The sequence below is a fragment of the Leucopleurus acutus genome (genome assembly GCF_964270905.1).
Source record: "Leucopleurus acutus genome assembly, chromosome: 3".
Taxonomy (NCBI): Eukaryota; Metazoa; Chordata; class Mammalia; order Artiodactyla; family Delphinidae; genus Leucopleurus; species Leucopleurus acutus.
The window spans coordinates 6,006,880-6,027,433 of NC_139145.1; the positions used below are offsets into that span (position 1 = coordinate 6,006,880).

General features: G+C 65.3%; 4 protein-coding genes across 4 annotated transcripts; 3 read left to right on the forward strand and 1 right to left on the reverse strand.

Annotated features, from left to right (window-relative positions):
* Positions 1–206: 206 nt before the first annotated feature.
* On the forward strand, positions 207–8,489 carry MAP2K7 (mitogen-activated protein kinase kinase 7). The gene is made up of 11 exons (XM_082835476.1): positions 207–355; positions 5,215–5,356; positions 5,519–5,585; positions 5,702–5,815; positions 5,888–6,007; positions 6,132–6,239; positions 6,348–6,527; positions 6,628–6,708; positions 6,831–6,973; positions 7,611–7,656; positions 7,779–8,489. Exons 1-11 carry the CDS (start codon positions 232–234, stop codon positions 7,911–7,913), a joined length of 1,260 nt encoding a protein of 419 aa, XP_082691602.1. The 5' UTR covers positions 207–231; the 3' UTR covers positions 7,914–8,489.
* Positions 8,490–10,384: 1,895 nt separating this feature from the next.
* On the forward strand, positions 10,385–12,984 carry TGFBR3L (transforming growth factor beta receptor 3 like; the record flags this gene model as incomplete). Its single annotated transcript, XM_082836934.1, has 6 exons — positions 10,385–10,454; positions 11,453–11,589; positions 11,671–11,979; positions 12,322–12,448; positions 12,551–12,709; positions 12,917–12,984. The coding sequence occupies 6 exons, from the start codon at positions 10,385–10,387 to the stop codon at positions 12,982–12,984; spliced, it is 870 nt and encodes a 289-aa protein (XP_082693060.1).
* Positions 12,985–14,431: 1,447 nt separating this feature from the next.
* SNAPC2 (small nuclear RNA activating complex polypeptide 2) lies at positions 14,432–17,122 on the forward strand. Its single transcript, XM_082837462.1, has 5 exons — positions 14,432–14,646; positions 15,338–15,457; positions 15,607–15,675; positions 15,969–16,260; positions 16,353–17,122. Exons 1-5 carry the CDS (start codon positions 14,464–14,466, stop codon positions 16,682–16,684), a joined length of 996 nt encoding a protein of 331 aa, XP_082693588.1. The 5' UTR covers positions 14,432–14,463; the 3' UTR covers positions 16,685–17,122.
* A 2,171-nt stretch (positions 17,123–19,293) lies between these two features.
* Positions 19,294–19,542, reverse strand: CTXN1 (cortexin 1; the record flags this gene model as incomplete). Its single annotated transcript, XM_082834856.1, has 1 exon — positions 19,294–19,542. One exon carries the CDS (start codon positions 19,540–19,542, stop codon positions 19,294–19,296), a length of 249 nt encoding a protein of 82 aa, XP_082690982.1.
* Between the last annotated feature and the right edge of the window lie 1,012 nt (positions 19,543–20,554).

Below are 20,554 nucleotides of genomic sequence, written 5' to 3' on the forward strand. Positions count from 1 at the left end.
GAGAGGATTCGCACGTTGCCAGCAGCGAGCTCTAGGCGGCGTCATCCCTCCGGTCCGGACGAAGCACGCACGCGCGGAAGTTCGCACGCGGGAAGGGCGGGTGTGCACCGCGAGCATGCGCCCTGCTGAGCGAGACGGCGGCTCGGCGGGGTCATCCGAGCGCAGGCGCAGTGCGGTGTTTGTCTGCGGGACTGACGGGCGGCCGGGCGGTGCGCGGCGGCGGCGGGGAAGATGGCGGCGTCCTCCCTGGAGCAGAAGCTGTCCCGCCTGGAAGCAAAGCTGAAGCAGGAGAACCGCGAGGCCCGGCGGAGGATCGACCTCAACCTGGATATCAGCCCCCAGCGGCCCAGGCCCAGTAAGCACGGCGGCGTGGGGGAGGGGGCGAGCGGGGCGGGGCGCGCGCCGCGGGAGGCCCCGCCCCCGCCTCCAGGCCCCGCCCCCGCTTCCGGGGCGCTCTAGCTCCTTCTCTCCGCCCCGCTCCTAGCTATCGGCCAGCGGTGAGAGGGTCACGGTGACCCGGGAGGCGTGGGGCCCGCGGGTTCCCGGGCAGCCCTTCCCCTGCCTGGGGGTTCCCCCTTAACGGGGCCTGGGAGCCTAGTTACCCGGCTCCAGGCGAGGCCCCCCACCTGATGACCCGCCCCCGATCACCGGGATCCTCGGAGCCTCTGTCACCTACCCTGAGCCTTGCTTCTCCTACTTTATGCGACCGTGACTACATCCAGGTCCTCCGCTAACATGTACACATCCCTTTTCACCAGCTGATTCTACTCTCGCCATCTCAGTGATTGTGTCAAGAGGTTCCCCCACCCCCTCCCCCACCCCCATTCCGCACCTGGGTCCGTGTCTGGGATCTTGTCATTGGGCTCAGCGGACTCCCTCCCACATACAGTTTACCCATATACACCAGGCCCCCTCATACTCCTCTGACTCGTTTCACTGTTGCCATCTTTCTGGCTTCTCCAGAAATAAACACGCAACTCCCAAGCGTGGCGACTTTGTCATTTAGAATCAAGTGACTTCCCCATTCTTACACACTCACACCCATCCAGCCCGGGGATACCTGAGGCCAGTGCGACTTTATCTAGGCATCCCAGGGCACGTACACCTCCTTTCTGGTCTCACAGTCCCCGTGCCTGTCTCCCTGGCGTCTTGTCATCTGGAGTCAAGAGCTACCCCGCAGCACCCACACCTGGCTCGGAATCACCGTGACCACATCTAGTCTCCTTGTCATTTCCTGCATGATCCCCTCCCCATATCCTTGAAGCTCAGAGGGAGTCAGATTTTTCCCCTCCCTACAGACCTGATGAACAGCAGCCCACACACATGCTTTCTGTTTTTGTTTTTGGACGCACCGCGCGGCATGTGGCATGTTAGTTCCCCCACCAAGGATCGAACCCGTGCCCCCTGCGTTGGAAGTGCAGTCTTAACCACTGGACCACCAGGGAATTCCCCTGCCCACACACCCATGCCTTCTGTGTCTCTCTTGACCCAGCAAATTGCTCTCCTTTTTATCCCCTCTGATATGACTCCTGTGGCTTATGTAGCTCCCTGTGGAGTCATCCTGACAGGACGGGGAAGACACTTCCTCATCTGGGTTCCCCCACCACTGCCTGCTCACCCAGCCTGGCGTCCCCATCCTTGTGTAGGGTCCACTCCCCATCCTCCCTTTCCTGACCTGGGCCCGTGTGGGTTTCTCACTGGATTGGGGGTGTGTGTGTGTGTCTCTTGGGGCCCAGAAAAAAACCCGAGGTGGCAGTGCTGGCACTGGACACTGCCTGGGGTAGGAAGCCCAGCCAGGACTGGAGGGTCCCCGCTGGGCTCTGCAGTGTTACTCCCCCCCCAACCCCAGTGTGGACGAGACAGGCCTAGGTACGGGGCCTGGGGTGCCTTGCAGGGTGGCTGTCCCAGATGCAGAGCGAGGCACGGTGAGACCCATGGCGAGCAGGCCGCGGGGAGCCCCCTCCAGGCGTCTGTGTCTGTGTCAGCTCCATCCCATCCTCCCAGTTCTCCCATCTCTGTCGGTTTCTACCCATCTCTGCAGTTTGGTACCGCGTGCCTCCCCCTCCTCTCCGTTATGATTTGATTTGATTTCTTTTCTTTTGGACAAATCGGTGGTTTCCGTTGTGATTTATCGTGGTGTTGTTTTTTTTTTTTTTTCTTCCTTTTCCCCATCCAGTTATTGTGATCACTCTAAGCCCTGCTCCTGCCCCGTCCCAACGAGCAGGTACCAGCCTTTTTATCATCGCTGCTTGGACCTCTGCACCATTGACCTAACCGCTGCCCCGGCCGCAGAATGCCATCCCCCCTTCCCCCTCCCACGTGCTCCGTGTGTGCGTGTGCGCGTGCGCATCCCCCCCTCTCACCCTCACTCTCTTGTCCATCCACACCGTCCGCGTCCGGCCCACCCGGCCACTTCCTCTGTCTTCTCACCTCCCGCTCCTCCCTTCCTCTTGGGCTCAGGTTTGGACTCCCTGGAGGAGGAGACAGACTCCCTCACCGGCCGGGAGTCTGTCGCCTGCCAAGGGGGTCACGAGTGTCCGTGCGTGTGCCTGCAGGCGTGTGCATGAGCGGGGGGAGGGAGAGCTGCTCATCCGCCTCAGCAGCCCAGCGGACCCGTGTCGCCCCCTGGGCTGAGCCATGCTAGGCTTGGACTGAGTCCCTGTCCTCTCGGGGCTGGCGCGCCCCAGGGGGTGGGGGACCCTGGGGGTTGGAGGGCAGTGAGCACTGAGGGCCTCCGGGCGGGAAGTGGAGGAGACCCCGGCGCCTTGGAGGGAAGGCCGGGTGGAGCAGGGAGCAGGGTTGCAGTCGGGAAACCTCTGGAGAAGGTGGAATTTGAGCAAAGTCTCCTGGGAGGTGGGGGCAGCGCAGGGATGGAAGTAGAGGAAGCAGCCCCCCTAGGGGCGGAGGGCAGGTGCCAGTGGGTCTGGGAGCAGATGGGTGTGGGACATGCCTGTGCGAAGGGCGGGGGTGCTGAGAGAGATGGGGTGGGGGTCTGGCCTCATTGGTCCTTGTGCATGTGAGCAGGACTAGGTTGGGAAGTGTGTGTGTGTGTGTGTGTGTGTGTGCGCGCGCGCGCGCGCATGCGTGTGTGTCAGAAGGTGAGGGGCTCTGTGGCTCTGCTGCAGACCCTGTGGCATGTCGTCTGCCCATCTGCGTGGGTTTGTGCCATGCCCTGTGTGCGTGTGCCTACGTGTGTCGACTGACAGCCTGGTACGTGTGTGGCTCCTGATGGCCGCGTGCTCCCCACCCCCCACCCCCGCCCCGTGTCCTTTCTCGTTCTCTCTCATTCATTCATTCTCTCTCTCTCTTTCCCCTTCAGCCTCTCGCTCTCATTCTGCCCTCCTGACCTGCCGTGGGCCCGGTACCACCTCTGTGACTTCTGTTCTCAGGGTCTTTGTCTACCTCCCTCCACCCCACCTTAGCCACCCCACACCGGCCCCGCTCACACGCCTACCGTGCGTCAGTTTGTGGGGCCGGCTGGAAGCCTCTGTCCCCCTACAGCCTTGGCCCCGGGTTCTGGGGCGGCCCTCAGAGGGCCCTGTGGACTGTGTAAGGGAGGGGACTGACAGGACACCACACCGAGAGGTGTGGGTAGGAGAGGGCTGTGGTCCTCACTCAGAAAGGGGGCCCTGGTGCCCCCAGGGAACCTGAACCTGACAGGGATGCAGGGTCCCGGTGCAGGGGGAGCTCGAGGGTCCTCGGGAGCCCCGGAGGTTGTCCAGCCAGAGAGGGAGGGATTACGACTGGGATTCTGGCCCCGGCAGAGCAGAGCAGCAGGGAGGGCACGGGAGGAGAGGCCTCCGGGCCAGTGGAGGGGACTGGGCCCGGCCACGTCCCCGGGGTCCCCAGAGCTCTTCCATCACTCCCGCCAGGCCCTCCTAGGACTGCAGGCCAGGCTCATAGACCTGCCCCTCGCTCTGGCTGCGGTCAGGGTTGCAGGCCAGCAAAGCGCCCGGGCACCAGGTGCTGAACATACCTGTCTCTACCCCTTGATCACTGGGCCCACGTCACCAGGTGCCTGGAGAACTGTGGGAGGAGAAGGTGGGCCGTGCGGGAAGTGTGGAGAGAGAAGGGGGCGTCAGCCAAGGGCTAAGGAGAATGGCAGGCCCCCAGCTCCTGGCCTGCTCTCCAGGGGAAGGTGAACCTGGGAGGTGCTTGTAGCCTGCAGCCTCCCCAGCCAGGGGCTCCCCTTCTGGAGGCCGAGTGCCAGGGTCTCCGGGGTTCAGGGGTTCACTGGAGGGTCGTCACCCTGGCCCCCACTCCCCACCCTGGGGCCTGCCCAGCCCGGAGGCTCCTAGCCCCTCAGGGAATCCGCTCTCCTTTCCCAGGCCCCTCCCCGGCCTGGTCTCTGCAGCGCGTCCTCTGGGCAGCTGGGCCCCGAGTCTCGGCTCCCGGCTGTCTGTCTCCCGCCCTCCCGTCCCCTAATGCCGCCTGCCCATCCTGGGGTGCCCGCTGCCTGCACGCTGCCTGCCCGCTGCCTGCCTGTAGCATGCCCGAGCTGTCCGCATGCAGGCTTCTGGAAAGAACCAAACTCGCCGCCTGGCCTGGCCCCTGGAGGGGCTGTGCCACCTGGATCCCCTCACCCCAGCCTGGGGTCCTGCCCCTGCCTCGTCGGCCCTAGCTCCGCAGGCCAGGCCGGGAGGCTCACCGATGAGCCCGCAGGCCAGAGGGCGGCCCTCCCTAACCCTGAAACAGAGTGCTGGGCGAGGCAGCTGGAAGCCTAGGTCCCTTGCCCACTCTCTCCCCAGGGTGGTCCAGCCAAGGTCAGGCTGCCCACAGCGCCAGAGCTCGGGCTGATCCCAGTGGGCATTCCTGCCTTGTGTGGTCCAGAGTGTGGGTGTGGTGGCCCTGGGCCTGCTTCCCCGGCAGAGGTGGGGAGGAAAGGGACACAGCGGGGAGGCTGCCTGCCCGAGGGACGGCATCCGCCTCTGGGCCTCCGTTTTCTGTCAGGGGAGGCTTGGGGATGAACCCTCAGCCTCTGGGGACCACCCCACCGCAAGCCCTTCCAGGTCAGAGGAGTGGGCGGGGTGCGGGGTGGGAAAAGGCACCCTAGGAGTGGTCTGGGAGCGGGGAGCTCCTCCAGCCCAGCAGGGCAGGGGGCTGTGCCGCCTTACCTGAGGGATGCCAGGGAGGGTAAGATGAGGGTTCCAGGCCCTTGAGTTGGGGCCAGCTGGGAGCTAACCCCCTCCCCGCCCCTGGTTCTCACCACCCCAGCCCTGCAGCTCCCACTGGCCAACGATGGGGGCAGCCGCTCACCGTCCTCCGAGAGCTCCCCACAGCACCCCACGCCCCCTGCACGGCCCCGCCACATGCTGGGGCTCCCGTCAACCTTGTTCACACCGCGCAGCATGGAGAGGTGAGCGCTAGGGTGGCCGGTGGGAGGGCTGGGAGGTTGGGGCCAGGGCGGGGCGGGGCGCAGGGCAAGCCTCAGGGAGGAGCTGGTGAGCTCTGTGGGACCCTGTGTGTTAGGGGCTGGGGTGGCTTCAGGCTGGTCAGGACCCGCTCTCTGTCCCCTCAGCATCGAGATTGACCAGAAGCTGCAGGAGATCATGAAGCAGACGGGCTACCTGACCATTGGGGGCCAGGTACCGCCCTTCCCTCGGCCCCCCCAGGGAGGGTGGGCAGGACGCTGCTGGTAGGTCTGGGCTGGGGGTGGAGGGTAGAGACCTGGTGGACCCCCAGCCCTGGCTCTCCTCGCCAGCGCTACCAGGCGGAAATCAACGACCTGGAGAACCTGGGGGAGATGGGCAGCGGCACCTGTGGCCAGGTGTGGAAGATGCGTTTCCGGAAGACGGGGCACGTCATCGCTGTCAAGGTGAGCCCGCCCCCGCCCCGGGTGGGCCCCGTGCCCTAGGCTCGGCGCTAAGGCCCCTGCTGTCCCGTGCAGCAAATGCGGCGCTCGGGGAACAAGGAAGAGAACAAGCGGATCCTCATGGACCTGGACGTGGTCCTCAAGAGCCACGATTGCCCCTACATCGTGCAGTGCTTCGGGACCTTCATCACCAACGTGAGCCGGCCGCCCGCCCCCCAAGCCTCCCGTGCCCCCCGCCCCTCCCCCAGGACCCGAGCCTGTCTGGGGTGGGCAGGAGGGTACAGCCACCCCGCCAAGCCGCCACCTGCTGTCCCCGCAGACGGACGTCTTCATTGCCATGGAGCTCATGGGCACGTGCGCCGAGAAGCTCAAGAAGCGGATGCAGGGCCCTATCCCTGAGCGGATCCTGGGCAAGATGACGGTGGCGGTGAGCAGCTGGGTGGGGCGCAGGCGGGCGGGTGGTCCCCAACCCCCCCCCCACCCCCCCAGGCCCCGTCCCTGCCATCACTGGTGCCCTCCTCTGCCCGCGCCGCAGATCGTGAAGGCACTCTACTACCTGAAGGAGAAGCACGGCGTGATCCACCGGGACGTCAAGCCCTCCAACATCCTGCTGGATGAGCGGGGCCAGATCAAGCTCTGCGACTTCGGTATCAGCGGCCGCCTCGTCGACTCCAAAGCCAAAACGCGGAGCGCGGGTTGCGCTGCCTACATGGCAGTAAGTGGGGCCCAGCAGCGCCCGGCGGGCGGGCATGAGGGGCAGTGCACCCACCCCAGCCACAGGGGTACATCCACCTTCTCCTCCTTCCCGCCGGCAGCCTGAGCGCATCGACCCCCCGGACCCCACCAAGCCCGACTACGACATCCGGGCCGACGTGTGGAGCCTGGGCATCTCCTTGGTGAGTTGGGGTCCCTGCTCTCCGAGGCCAGGGGTGGGGTCTTCTCGGGGTACAGAGGCAGGTGGCGGGAAAGGGCAGGATCCTGTCCTTGGCCGGCCCAGCCCTGCCCGTCTCTCTCCCAGGTGGAGCTGGCGACGGGACAGTTTCCCTACAAGAACTGCAAGACGGACTTTGAGGTCCTCACCAAAGTCCTACAGGAAGAACCCCCGCTCCTGCCCGGTCACATGGGCTTCTCGGGGGACTTTCAGTCCTTCGTCAAAGACTGGTGAGGGGACTTGCCTGGTGGCACAGCGGTTAAGACTCCACGCTCCCGATGCAGGGGGCCCGGGTTCAATCCCTGGTCAGGGAACTAGATCCCACATGCATGCCGCAACTAAGAGTTAAAGACTGGTGAGGAGCCCCGCCCCCGCCCTCCGCTCTGGAAGGCAGGGTGAGGTCAGATGTGGCCCTGCACCCAGGCCACTGGGGAGGGGAGAGGGGCTCCAGGATGGTGTGGGGGCTGGAGCCCGAGCCCCGGGAGCTAGGAGTTGGGTTTGGACTCAGCCTGAGGGGACACCTGGCCCCAGGGGTATTTGGCAGGGTGGCCCTCGGGCTTCTCCTTGGGGGAGCTGTGAACGAGCAGAGGCGCCCCAGGGCTAAGGGCTCTGAGTGTCCTGCACCAACTGGCAAGAGTAGCGCACGCGGGACGTCCACATTGGAGTCTCCCGTGGGGGAGCCCACCCACCTCTCCCATGGGCATCTCACGGCCCACATTGGGCTTCTGTCACGGTGGGGGGCCCAAGCGCAGGACCGGGAGGGTGCGGGCTTCTGCCCACAGATCTTGCAGACCAGACTCAGCCACGAGGGCGGCCAGGCCTCTCCTACCTGCTCTCACTTCTCTTCTTTTCCTCTTCTTCGTCCAGCCTTACTAAAGATCACAGGAAGAGACCAAAGTATAATAAGCTACTTGTGAGTACCCGGGGCCCTCCCCAGCCCCCATCCTAAGCCCCCCGCCACACTGGGCGCCGGGCCTGAGCAAGGCCAGCAGGGAAGACGCCCTCACCCTAAGTGCCCTGCCTTGGGCCCCACAGGAACACAGCTTCATCAAGCGCTACGAGACGCTGGAGGTGGACGTGGCGTCCTGGTTCAAGGATGTCATGGCGAAGACCGAGTCGCCACGGGCGAGCGGGGTCCTGAGCCAGCATCACCTGCCCTTCTTCAGGTAGCCGCACAGCGGCGGCCAGCCCACTGGGGGCCGGGGGCGTGGCCACCGGCCTCCCCTTCCCCACCCGGCCACCCAGCTGCCCGCCAGGGGAGCCCTGGGACCTGGACGGCCGCCGAGGGCTGAGGACAGAAAGTAGGGGGCGCCGACCCACCCCTGACTCCCTGCCCACCAGCCATGGACAGATGGGCCTGCCAGGCCCCAGCCCTTCCCGTCCTAGGATCAGCCGGCTGTGCGCATCCCCTCCGACAGACACTGTGAACGGAAGACAGCAGGCCGCGAGCAGACTCGCTATTTATTCAGTTGTAACCTCTGGGCTGGGGCGGCCCCCAGGGGCCAGGAGAGAGCCGCCCGTCCTGTCCCCTCCCCTCCACACCGCGCTGTCCCACCGCCGCCTCGCACGCACATGCACCCTGGCTCCATCTCCCTCTCTCTGTCCCCTCCCTCTCTACCTCTCTGGCTTTCCCGTCTCCCTCCCTGCCTCTGCCTCTCTCCTGGCCCAGGCCCTGCCACCCCCGGCGGCACCCCTGGGTCCGTTTAGGTCTCCAGCAAGCCATGAGTCAGTTGGCTGGCGTCCTCGCCCTGGGCAGGCGGGCTGGACGTTGTGACTGCAGCCAGACCCGGGCTGGTCTCTCTCCTTCTCTTTTTGATCTCAGGGGGTCCTTTTTGGAGTTTATCGTATTTTATTGTACTTGGTGGGGTGTTTGGGGGGTGGGGGGAGGAGAAGAGCTTGTTCTCATGGGGTTTGTCGGTACCTTCAGAAACTTTTACCAAAGTCATGTTTAGCTGCTTGTGGTGGCAGCCCCCCCGACGGCCCACGGGCGCTGGGGGGCTGGGGGCCGAGCCTTGGGGGCCTGGGCCACCCCGCCGGGGAGAGACTAGTCCCAAAGGTGGGCTCTGGGGGGGGGGCGGGGTGCTCCTCCCTCGGGGCTGGAGACTGGCCACAGCTTGTAGGGGTGAGTTGAGGACCTCGGGGGGTGTGGAGGGAGCCCAAGGGGCCGTGGCCACACAGGGTGGCCTTCAGGGAAGGCAGGCGTGGGGCATGGTGGAGGGCAGCAGGTGCCGGTGAGGCAGAGGCGGAGGAGGGAATGGGTGACAGGAGCGGGGGCCATGGGGCCCGGGGAGACAGGGATTGAAGGCACGTGGAGTGGACGTGGGGGGTCTGAGGATGTGTGACAGGGACAGAGGTGGGGCAGGCCGAGGGCTGGGCGTGTGGAGGCAGTCACGCCCTCGTAGTGGCCCTGAGCGCCCCTCGACTCACCCAGAGCTGGCCAGTCCCCAGCCCACACGGAGGCCCGGGCCCTGGGGAGCAGCGAGAGCAGGAGGAGGGGGTGTGTTTCCTTTTTGTTGGTGATGCATGCAAATCAAGTGGACAACGAAATAACAACAAAAAACAAAAGAAAACTCCAGAAAAACCACAAAAAGCAACCAACACCAAAGGTGAGGAAGCTCGCTGGATGTAGCTGAAGCAATCTAGACTAGGCGTCACTGTACCCTCCATCTAGCTCACTGACTGTAGCTACTACTAGGATAGTCACAAAACGCCGCATGTTTTAAAAAGTACTCGAAGTCATCTTTTCTCTGCCCCCCCCCCCCCGGGGGTGGCCACCTTCTTTCGCTCCAGTCCCCTTTGTGAGGGGAGGGGGCAGGGTGCGGGGCCAGTAGGCCTGGCTCCCGCCCTCCCTCATGGGCCCCAGCCACAGGAGCCTTTGTGGGTAGCCGGGAAGGTCGCGTGGCTGGCCCCAAGGGCCAGCTGCCTGAGTTTATTTTTATTTAACTTTATTTTCTGTTTTGTGAGTGTGTGTCGGCCCGTTTCCCCTCCCCGCCTTCAGTGTTAAATGGGAGCCTCTCCTTCCCCCCTACCTTTCCCATGTCTCCCCCCCCCCCCCCACCCAGTCACCAGTCACCAGCCATCCCTCTCCATCAGGCAGAGGGTGAAGTGGGCAGGTGGGGGCCTGGGGCGGCCTGGGCCCAGCCCATGGTCTACAACCCCTTCTCAGGCCGCCAGTACTGCCCCGTCCCTTTTTAAAACGAAACGCCCTCGTTTGTAAATCCTTAGACGCTTGAGAATAAAACCCCTCCCTTTTCTTCTGCGGTGTCCGTGGTGTGTGTTGTGAGCCTGGCAGGGCCTGGCAGTGAGGTGGGGGAAGGGGTCGTGAGCCCCGACCTTGGGGCTCGGGGGCTGGTGGATGGGGCCTCTGCAGCGAAGAGAGACAGGCAGGGCTGGGGGCTGGCGGGGAGGTGTTTGTAGTGACTAGCCCCATATCTAATGGCCATTGTGAGGGACCTCCCCCCAGCCCGATAGCTACAGGTCTGGCCAGAGAGCCCTTAATCCCCAGCAGGCCTTGGCCGTGGGCTCTGATGTCGGCCCATCAGTGCACCGCCCCCGCTCCTTGCCTCCCCAAATGGCCCCCCAGCCAAGGCCAGAGCCGCCTGCCCGCCTGCTGGGCCCAGTGCTGCCTCAGCCGGTCCAGCATGCTGGGCACCGCTATCCTGCTGCTGGCCCTGCTCCCAGGGATGACCACCTTGCCCAGCGAGTCAGCTGGTACGTACAGGCAAGGGGACGTGGCCCAGCACACCCCAACTCCCGTGTTACTCTTTCTCAGTGCACCCTCTCATCCACCCCGCCTGGGGGAACGGGGGTGGGTGGGAGGTGGGGTCTGCCCCGTCCCCCGTTTTCCAGATTCTCTGGGATCCCCAGCTTCTTCGAAGTCCCAGCAGCCAGGTGAGACCAAGGGCTGTGGGAGGGGAGCAGTCTGCGCCGATGCTTTTAGGGAATGTCTGTGCCGGTAATTCTGGACATTTGAGAACATCCTTTGATGAGGACCCCAGCTGAGCGCCTCCTAAGGCAGAGGTCTTTGTCAGTGTGGTGCATTGTGTGTGTGATCACACACCCCAGTGGAGGCTCCCCTGTGCCTCTACCCTTTGCCGATGCTGCCCTCAGCCTGCGAGTGAGTGAGGAACACTGACAAAGGGAAAAGGCCCAGACCCGTGTGGCCGGGCTGGGCCTCCACGATGCCCAAGGGGCTTGGGGGAGAGCACCTTGCTATTCTTCCCTCCCCTTAGAAAGGCAAGAATGGGGTCAGCACCCTCCCCCCAAACGACCCTGCTGTGACCCCAGAGGAGCCCCTGGTCCTCGGTGGATGAGCGGGGGGTTCAGACTCCAGAAGGGGAGGGCCTTTGAGCTCACCCAGGCTGACCCTCCACCATCAGGTGCCCCTCGACCCCTTCCGGGCCAGGGATTCCCTCGCTCACCGGGGATGGTGAAGTAGAGGTCTGGGAAGGGGGCTCCTCCCCAGGAAGGCGCAGCTTTGCGCCCAGGCTCAGGGGCTGGGCTGGGATGTCCCCCAGGCCTCCAGCGGGTACATCCCAGCTGCTTTACGGCTGGCGGTGGGAAGCGCGGAGCCGAGCGCGGGTGAATCCTCCACCGCAACTGCATCCATTTTCCAAAGTAGGCAGTGGAGGCGAGGTTGGCTCACTTGCCAAGGGGGCCTAAGGGACAGCGCATCCTCCTTCCCCTGTGCCACCCTTTCTCCCTGCCAGTGTCCCCGTTGCCCGCGGCGCCAGGGCCCAGGCTGCGCCGACCCCTGTTCAGTCTGGAGCTGTCGGACGCGGAGGACGCCTTCCCGCGCCGCGCGGGGCCGTTGGAGGTCCCGGCTGACAGCCGCGTGTTCGTGCAGGTACGGGCGCAGCCGTACCTGGGCGAGGCCGGGTGGCAGCCGGTGGGGGCAGCCAACCCTGACCACGACCCCGCCCCCCAGGCGGCCCTGGCCCGTCCCTCCCCGCGCTGGGGCATGGCCCTGCACCGCTGCTGGGTGACACCATCCTCACGCCAGACCCCGGGCCCCGCCCTGGCGCTGCTGCGCGGGGGCTGTTCCGCCGACTCCTCGGTCACCTTCCCGCCACCGCGGCCGCTCCCAGGTGCCGCTCGCCCCGCGCGCTTCAGCTTCCGCCTGCGCCCGGTCTTCAACGCCTCTGTGCAGTTCCTGCACTGCCAGCTGAGCCGCTGCCGCCGCCTCCGGGGAGCCCGCCAGACGCCTGCGCCTCTGACGCTGTCTCCACCGTCGCCGGTGCTCGGGCACGGGGCGGGGAATCTGGGCGCCCGGGCCCATCGGGGCTGGGCACAAGAGCCTCTGGCATCTGAGGGAGAAGCCTCTTAGGGTTTGGGGATCTGGGGGTCTGGGAGCTTTTGGACCGGGGGGCGGAGGTACCTCGAAACTGGGAGTAGGCACTGGGTCTCAGGCTGAGGTTGGGCGCAGGGGCGTCCGAAGGGGCCGAATTTCCAGGGGTCTAGTATTGCGACACCTGGTTGCAATACAGTGCTGGACGCTTAGATCTCTTGGGAGCCCTGGGGACCCGCCGCTGGAGCCGGGGCCCTGACGTCCCCGCCTCTTGCCTCCCCCTCCTCCCAGTGTCTGCCTCGGGATGAGGCGTGCGCGGGCGCCGGCAGTGGCCGCGATGAGAGTCTGGGTGCCGACAGCCCTCACCTGCACACGCTGACGCAGCCCATCGTGGTCACGGTGCCGCGGCTGCCCCCCAGTGAGCACGCAGTAGTCCTCAGCGGGGGTCTCTGGGGTCGGGAAGGGGGATGGGGAGGACATCTGAGGCATGAGCCCAGTCTCTGCGTTGTACTCCTCACAGGGCCACCCAAGGGCGTCCCCGGCAGAGCCGTGCGACCCGAGCCTCCCGCGCCGGCCCCGGGGGTCCTGGAGCCCGCGCCGGTGGTAGCACTTGTGTTGGCCGCCTTCGTGCTGGGCGCCGCTCTGGCCGCCGGGCTCGGCCTCGTCTGCGCTCACTCAGGTACCAACCTGCGTCCGCCGGGATCTCCGCCTGGCCCCCAGCCTATTCCCACGCGTCTGGACCCCTGGTCGCGGCGATCCCAGCCTGCTCGGGCCTGACCATCCCTAGACGTGCTTCCGCTACGCTTGCAGCAGCCCCCCAGGGGGCGCCCTTGCCCCGGCCCAGCGCGCAGCAACCCCTACTCCTCAGACTGCCTTTCCTCTCCAGCGCCCCTGCCCCCCGGCCCGCCCCCGAGAGCCTCGCCCAGCGGCCCCCCGCCCAGCAGGCCCCAGTGAGGAAGGTAAGTGTTGGGGGGAGGGAAGAGGGGGAGTGTAACCTGGGGCCGGTAGGACGGATGGAGGAGGGAGGTGATAATGACTCTTCATAGCGCGTTCTCTCTGCCAGGCGGAGTACCAAATGTTTTACGCATATTAATCCTTGTAACAAGCTTCAGGTAGATACTCCTATAATCCCCATAAAAGATATTTAAAAATGAGGCACTCTCTGAAATTAACTTGCCAAAGGTCACAAAATTTGGTGGAGCTGGGATTCGAAATCACGTAGTGGGTGACTCGCGGCCGACTGAGGGCTTAGTGTCGTAAGAAAGGACCTCAACACCTCAGACAGGCACACTAGGCAAGGAGAATTCGGGTTTCAGACCTAGCACCCACCCTCGCCCCGGCACACAGACTGATGGGGCGGCCAATGATCGGTTGGGAAGGGGGTGACCTGCCGTAGCGTCCTCTACCCTGCTCAGCCTGAGTCGCCCCTCTCCAGAGATAGCGCGCCCCCAACAGGGTCCGGAGACATACCAGCCACAGCCTTGGACCAGGCCCGCCAGGACCTGAGACTCGATGGGACTAAGATCCCTGCGCCCCGCGCCCCCTCTTGCTCCTCCTCCCACCCTCCCACCTGGGCTCAGAATAAACATCTGGCCTGAACTGCAGCGTTCTGAAGTCTGCGTGCGCGCGTGGCGCGGGGGTGGGGATTCCGGGGTGGAAAAGGTCCAGACTGGAGGGGTGGAGCTCTGGGGCGGGGCTCATACGCCCTTAGATATACGTGTACGGTTACCGCCCAGGGGAGCCCCAAGGGCATTTTGTCCCAAACAAAAAGGGGACACCCAACCCCACCGGCTTAAATTTAAAAATAAGCCTTGTCTCCTTCTCCACCCCTGCACCGCCCACCTGCCTTCTCAACCCCAGGATTTCTCCGCTCTCCACTCCCACTGCCCGGACCCTGCCCTCGCTAGGGGCCTCGAGCTCAGGCCTCTGCTCCAGTCTCCTCTCCGTCTAGCCTAAAGGTCCTTAAATCCCTCCTGCCCGAGCTCCTCCCTCCCCAGAGCATAGACAAGGGGGTGACTATTAGCTCCATTTTACGGTTGAGGAAACTGAGGTTCGGCAGGGCCAAATCACTTGCTCACCAGTCAGGGCTGGTCGACCCCACAGCCCAGGCTCTTGGCTACAAAGCACATAATAGGAGTTTCACAAGACGTAGTTCTGGAAGGGAGGGAGGGCACGAGATCTAAGAACTTGGCTCCAGTTCACGAATGAGATAGAATGCGGGCGGGGGGGTCTCGTTCGCCCCCGCCTCAGTTAGACGCCAGTCTCCCCATTACTTCCCGGGGAAGCAGTTCCCTTCGGCCCGCAAACGCAGAGCCACGCCCCCATCTACTTCTGCCTCCGCGCGGGGTCTTTTGGCCCCAGCGGCCGCCGTAGTCCCGCCCACTAGGGAAACGGCCCCGGAACGACGACACCGCCCTCACCCGGCTCACCGGCATGAAGCCCCCGCAGCGGCGGCGAGCGGCCCCGGCGCGCTATCTGGGTGAGGTGACCGGCCCCGCGGCCTGGAGCGCCCGCGAGAAGCGGCAGCTGTTACGACTACTGCAGGCGCGACGGGGCAAGCCGGAGCCGGACGCCGCCGAGCTGGCCCGGCAGCTGTCGGGCCGGAGCGAGGTCGAGGTGAGAGGGGTCTCGGGATGGGAGCGAGGCTGGAGGTGGGGCTAGGATGTGTTCGGGGCTGGCGGAGGGGCGGGCCCTGGGAGTTGGCGGGACGAGAGTGAGGCTGGGGGCGGGGCCTTGGAGTGGGCGGGTCGAGGGTGAGGCGGGGGCGAGGAACCGGAAGAACGCCGGAGGAGGCGGGATTAGTGCAAGGCTGGGCCTTGTGTGCCTGCGAGAAGCTGAGGGCGGGGCGAGGGCGGAACATAGCCGAGAGGCGGGGCGAGGAGGAGGCAGTGCTGCGGCAGGCTGAGGGGCGGGGCGAAGCCAAAATTTAGGAGCGGAGCGAACTCTGAGTTAGAGCGGAGGCCCCGGACTGGGTGGAAGGCGCAGAGGGACTGGGCGGGAATGAGGTTGAAGTGAGTCAGGAAATGGGGCGGAGTGGACGAAGCGGGCAGGTGACTAGGGTAGTACTTAGCAAAGGGTGGGCCCTGGCTGCGGGGAGGAGCCAGAACCAGCCAGGGCCTTACATCTTTGTCAGGTAGCTGGTCACACCTGGGGCCTTGGCCCAAGACCCCTGGGCAGAGTCCCTATGACCCTTAACTCCGGGCCAGCGGGAGGCTAGGGAGCAGTGGCCGGCCCTGGAGCAGGCAGTGGACTGCCTAGCCCTGGGCTTCTAGAAGGTCCATTTGGCCTCATCCTCTTACTTCCCCAGATCCAGGACTTTCTCCGGCAGCTCAAGGGCCGAGTGCTCCGAAGGGCCACTCGGAGGATGCATCCAGGTGGCCCACAGGGTCCCAGGCGCCGGGAAACACAGACCCCGGCCCCCATCGAGGTGAGGCGGGGCGAGGCTCCCCAAGGCCGGCCCCTGGAGGATGAGGTGGGAGTTGGGGGGATAACCTGGTCAGGGGAGCCGCAGGAGGGGTAGGGCTTGGGGGACTCCTGAAGGTTGATCCGTGAGCACCTTCTGGTTACTCCACCCAGGTGTGGATGGATCTGGCTGAGAAGATAACAGGCCCGCTGGAGGAGGCCCTGACCGTGGCTTTCTCACAGGTACAGCCATCTACCAGGAAGGGTGGGGGTATCCCGGGGACGGGGTCATATATGTGAGTCTCATTAAGCTGGACCTGGTTCCTGGGTCCCTTCCTCTTGCCAGCTCTGTGACTCTGGTCCGTCACCGGACACCCTAGCCTCAGTGTCCGCCCTTCTGAGGCCCTCTGCTGAATGTGACGCCTTCCTCAGGGTGGCAGGGAGGATTTGGAGGTGGAAGGCTGTCTCCTGCAGGGCAGGGGAGTAGCCCACGGGGACACTTCTGCCTTTCCTTGCCTGATCTCTCTGCCTGCCAGGTGCTCACCATCGCAGCCACGGAGCCCATCAGCCTCCTGTACTCCCAGCCCCCCAAGCCCACGCAGGCTCGTGGAAAGCTACTGCTCCTCAGCGCCCCTGGAAGGCAGGAGGACCTGGGCCCTGAGGCTCCTGGCCCCGCCCCCAAGACACAAGGCCCTGCCCCTGAGGCATCCTCTGAGTCCCTGGCTGGCCCGTCCGCTGAGGAAGACTTTTCTGTGGACTTCGAGAAGATCTACAAGTACCTGTCGTCCATCTCCCGCGGCGGCCAAGGCCCCGAGCTTTCCCCATCTGGTGAGAAGGGAGGGGCTGACGATCTGGGGGTGGGAGTCTCCGGTGGCAAGCCCCGCCCTTCCCTCACCGGTCCCCTTTCCATCCATCACCAGAGTCAGCTGTGGTCCTTGACCTGCTCATGGCACTTCCTGAGGAGTTGTCCCGCCTGCCCTGCGCTGCCCTGGTTGAACATATGTCAGATATGTACCTACGCCTGATGGCCCCCCAGCCCGACCCTGCCAGTGGGGGCCTGGGGTCTGGGGCTGAGGATGATGGGACAGGTTCCAGGGGGCAAGAGGAGGCTGGCCAGGCCACTCCTCAGGCCCCCGAGAATGCTGGGCCCAGCGAACCGATATCCACTTGGCAAGCAGCTGGGATCTGCCCCCTGAACCCATTCCTGGTACCCCTGGAGCTTCTGGGCCAGGTGGCCACCCCTGCAAGGTGAGGGGCCCGGCACCTCACCAGACACACCAGACATCGGTGAGCCCCCAGGCCCTCAATCCTGCTTGGGCTGGCACTGGGTTGTCACTGAGGATCTTGCCACGGTGGAAGGTCCCTGATGCAGTGTGCAGTACAGGTCGCCTTTAAGGTGCTCGATACAGCGTGGGTCTCAGAAATGGAAGCACAGGGAATTCCCTGGTGATCCAGTGGTTGGACTACACGCTCTCCCTGCCGAGCGCTCGTGTTCTATCCCTGGTTGGGGAACTAAAAACCCACAAGCTGTGCAGCACAGCCAAAAAAACCCAAAAAACCGAAGCAAAGTTGTACAGGGTTTCAGCCATAGAACTGGGGTGAGGGGGTTCCAGCCAGATGGCTGGGCTAAAATCACCCTCAAATACTCCCCCCACTGGTTTCTCATCCCTTCTGAAGTCCTGTATCCGATGTCCTGTAACTGTGAATAAAGTTCTGGTCTATAACCCTGGCTCTCTTTCTCCTGTGAGTGAAAGGTGGGAGGGGGCCTAGAATCAGAGGTAGGGAGCCATAGCTTGGAGTCCTGGGGACGGAGCGGGGACATGCCAGGGAGGAGGGTGTGGTTTTCGGTAAAGGCCACTGCACCAGGTCCAGTCTGATGCCATCTGGAGCGACCTTGGCTCGGCTGTGAGGGGACCCTTGGTGATTGTTTGGAGGGTCTAGGCCTGAGCCTGACCCGTGTCGGGGAAAGGTTTTCAGAGCCCGATGACCCTCCATCATACAGACGGAGGGGAGAGGCTAGCAGAGTGAGGGTGGCCAGGTCGGGGGAGCTGGACTCCTGACCACAGGAGGGTTAAAGGTGGGCTGCCCATGTGGCAGGAAGTTGGAGGGAGGGGAGTGAGTCCCTGAGGTAGCCTTGGGGAAGCAAGTGGGGGAGGGAGGGAGAGCTGGAGGGGCCTTAGGAGCAGGAAAGGGGGGGCAGAGCTGGGTGGAGGAGGGGGCTGGGGTCCTGGCCGTGACCCAAGGTCTCCAAGTCCCAGAGGTGCTGCCAGGTCTCCCTGCGCGGGGCCCCCCTCCCTCAGCCTCGATGAGCGTGTGGATTCAGGGGCAGGTTGGTGAGGGCCGGGTGGGGGAACCGGGTGTCCTCCTACGGCACCACCTTCCCCCAAATCGAACCAGTCCTCTGAGAGCCAGTGAATTTTCTGTTCGCAGAGCCTGTGCATTCACACAGCCTTCCTTTTATAGCCACGCTCGTCTCTCCCCACACACACTGCACACGGCTCCCCCCGGGGGCGCACAACACATCTCGCAGGCGGGCCGTGGAGCAGAGCCAGCCCACTCCATGCCCAAGGACTCACAGCACCAGCCCCGTGGTGTCCGAAGTGCACATGCTGATGGTGGGACAGAGGGACCAGGCCAGAGAGGTTTGGGGCTGCGGGTGTGGTCACAGTACCAGAAGGCCATGCCAGTTCTTGGGAGACAACCTCCAGGGCTGGCTGAGGGCACCCCATCCAGGCTCCCTACTAGCCCAAGTCCATTCCACGGCCCCCAGAGTCTCCTCAAGTCAAGGGAAAGAAGGGTGGTCCTGGCTGTTCTTAGAGCGAGGGGGATGGATTATGCCTTGGTCCCCCAGAGTGTACATCTGGGTGTTTCGCAGCCCTGGGTTCAAATTCTAGCCTGGCTAGAAGCCAGCCATAGGCAGGTCACTCAACCTGCCTGGACCCGAGTCCCCTGGCCTGTAGAATGAGGATGCTAACAGGGTCCTGAAAAGAGAACAGACCAAGTACAGGAGGAGCTACCTCAGCACGCTGCTTGGCATGCAGTAAGCGCTCAATAACAGCTTTTATTAATACCATGGGCTCAGAGGCAGGGAGGAGTGAGAAAGCAAGGGGAGGGCCTGGGAGGGGGGGTTGCAGGAGGGACCAGGGGGAGGTGGCAGGAGGGCCAATGAGGGGTGGAGGTGGTGACAGAGGGAGGGGCGCGCTGACCTGAACTGGGGCCTGGGCTGGGGGCGGGAGGGAGCCTGTCTGCCCTCTCCCCCCCATGGAAGAAGCCTCGCATCCTGGACACAGCAGCCATTGTCGCTCTTCAGTCACTGTCTCCGGAGCAGGCCCCGCAGGTCATATTGGTATGCAGCGTCCACCTCATGGGCCCAGGAGAGCCCGCAGGCCCGGAGCCCGAGGAGGGGCTCAACACTTGGGGGGGGGGGGGCGGGCGGCGGGGGAGTGAGGATGGCCAGAGGACAGGGGAGGGAGGGGAAGGGACACGGGGGTCCCCGAACCCGGGAGCGGACATGACACTCATGCTCGGCGGCAGGGCAGTAGCAGAGCCACCTACACGCTGGGGGCGGAGGGGCGGGCGTCCTCTTCCCACCCAGGCTTTAGAGTCGGGGGCCAGCCGGGCCGGTGAGTTACGGAGAGAGGACAGGGCGGGATAAAGGCACGAAGTGGGGCTCCGGCCTGGCCAGGAGGGAAGATGGGAGGGGTGTGAGGGGGGAGGGGTTGGACTTCTCCTGACGCCCTCCCCCCTCGGGCTGCGGGCTCGGGGGCAGGATCCTGAGCGCGGTCCAGGCCCGGCGGCGCACCGTCGGATCGGCCCCGGGAGAGAGACCCCGCGGAGGGCCGGCCGAGGGCGCCGCACCGCTCAGACCAGCGCGTAGTCGAACTGCCCGCGCTCGAGCGCCTCCTTGTGGTCTGTCCAGGACGAGGCGGGCATGCGGCTGTAGGGGTCGAGCAGGATACGCACGCAGCGAACCATCAGCAGCACCAGCACCACGAGCAGGCACAGCACGAAGGCGAACACGGTGCGCTGCTCCGCGTCCAGGCCCGCGCCTACCGGGGGCCCCGTCGATGGCGGCAGCGGCTCGGGGGACAGCGTCCACGTCGCGCTCATGGCTCACATCGCCGCGCGCCCTGCGGAGGAGGGGGCCCGCCCGGGAGGCAGGGATGAAGCTGCGCCTTCCCGCGCCCCCGCGTCGTCCCCACCCGCCGCCCCCCCACACACCCTGCCGAGCCCCAGCCCCCGCCCGCGCCTTTGTCCCCTGGCTACGCCCATGCCTGGCCCGCGGGCACCCAACTCCGGGCGTGCGCGCAGGTGGGGACGCTAAGAGCAAGGAGAGGAAACCCCGACCCGGCCGGCCCGCGCACAACAGGTGCGAACGCGCGGCCCGGGCTGCGTGGTGGGGGGCGAGACCCGGTTCCCCCACCCCGCTCCCTTTGTTCTTGCGTCCTGGGGACCCCCCTCCCCCACCGCCACCGCCCCCGCCCCGCCGCGCCCCTCACCCTGGCCTCGACCGGGACCGGGACCAAGCGGCCGGCAGCCGCGCTCTCTTCCGGGACCCGCACCCGCTCCTGGTCTCTCCCCGGTGGCCGCGGCGGCGGCCCGGACTCTGCCCACCCCACCCGCCCCTGGAGCGGCGGAGACCGAGGCAGGCGAGCTCCGCGCCAGCCGGGCCGCCGCGGCTGTTCCCATGGCGACGGGGGCGGGGCCGCCGCGGGGGGCGGAGGCTGCGCAGGGAGCGGCGCTCGGGCCCGCGACCCCGCCCCGTCCTCCGGGAGAACCGGGCCCCGCCCAGAGGCGCCGGGGAGACCACCGGCCCCAAAGAACCATGAGCACCGAGGGCCTCGCCCTCCCACCCCCACAGGCACCCCCCCAAAACCACCCAGCCCGACTTAAGCTCCCACAGCCCCATTCTCCTCTGCAACCGACCCCTCAGACTCCCTGTTTGGGGGATCCCAGTGCCCCCAAAACTCATACAGGCGCTTAAGGTCCTCCAGCCTCGGGGACCCCAACCCTCAAGCAACCCCAGCCAGGTCACTAAAAACCTCCGTAGCTTTTCCAGTCTCCTTCCTCCCCCCCTCCCCCCGCCCGACAACACACTCAGGGTGGGCAGGGTCCCGTCCAG

Coding starts and splice junctions, on each gene's coding strand:
- MAP2K7 (XM_082835476.1), top strand. CDS start 232: ATGGCGGCGTCCTCCCTGGAGCAGAAGCTGTCCCGCCTGGAAGCAAAG. Junction 6,240..6,347: donor TGGGCAAGATGACGGTGGCG/GTGAGCAGCTGG, acceptor CCCGCGCCGCAG/ATCGTGAAGGCACTCTACTA. Junction 6,528..6,627: donor GTTGCGCTGCCTACATGGCA/GTAAGTGGGGCC, acceptor TCCCGCCGGCAG/CCTGAGCGCATCGACCCCCC.
- SNAPC2 (XM_082837462.1), top strand. CDS start 14,464: ATGAAGCCCCCGCAGCGGCGGCGAGCGGCCCCGGCGCGCTATCTGGGT. Junction 15,458..15,606: donor AGACCCCGGCCCCCATCGAG/GTGAGGCGGGGC, acceptor TACTCCACCCAG/GTGTGGATGGATCTGGCTGA. Junction 16,261..16,352: donor CCCCGAGCTTTCCCCATCTG/GTGAGAAGGGAG, acceptor ATCCATCACCAG/AGTCAGCTGTGGTCCTTGAC.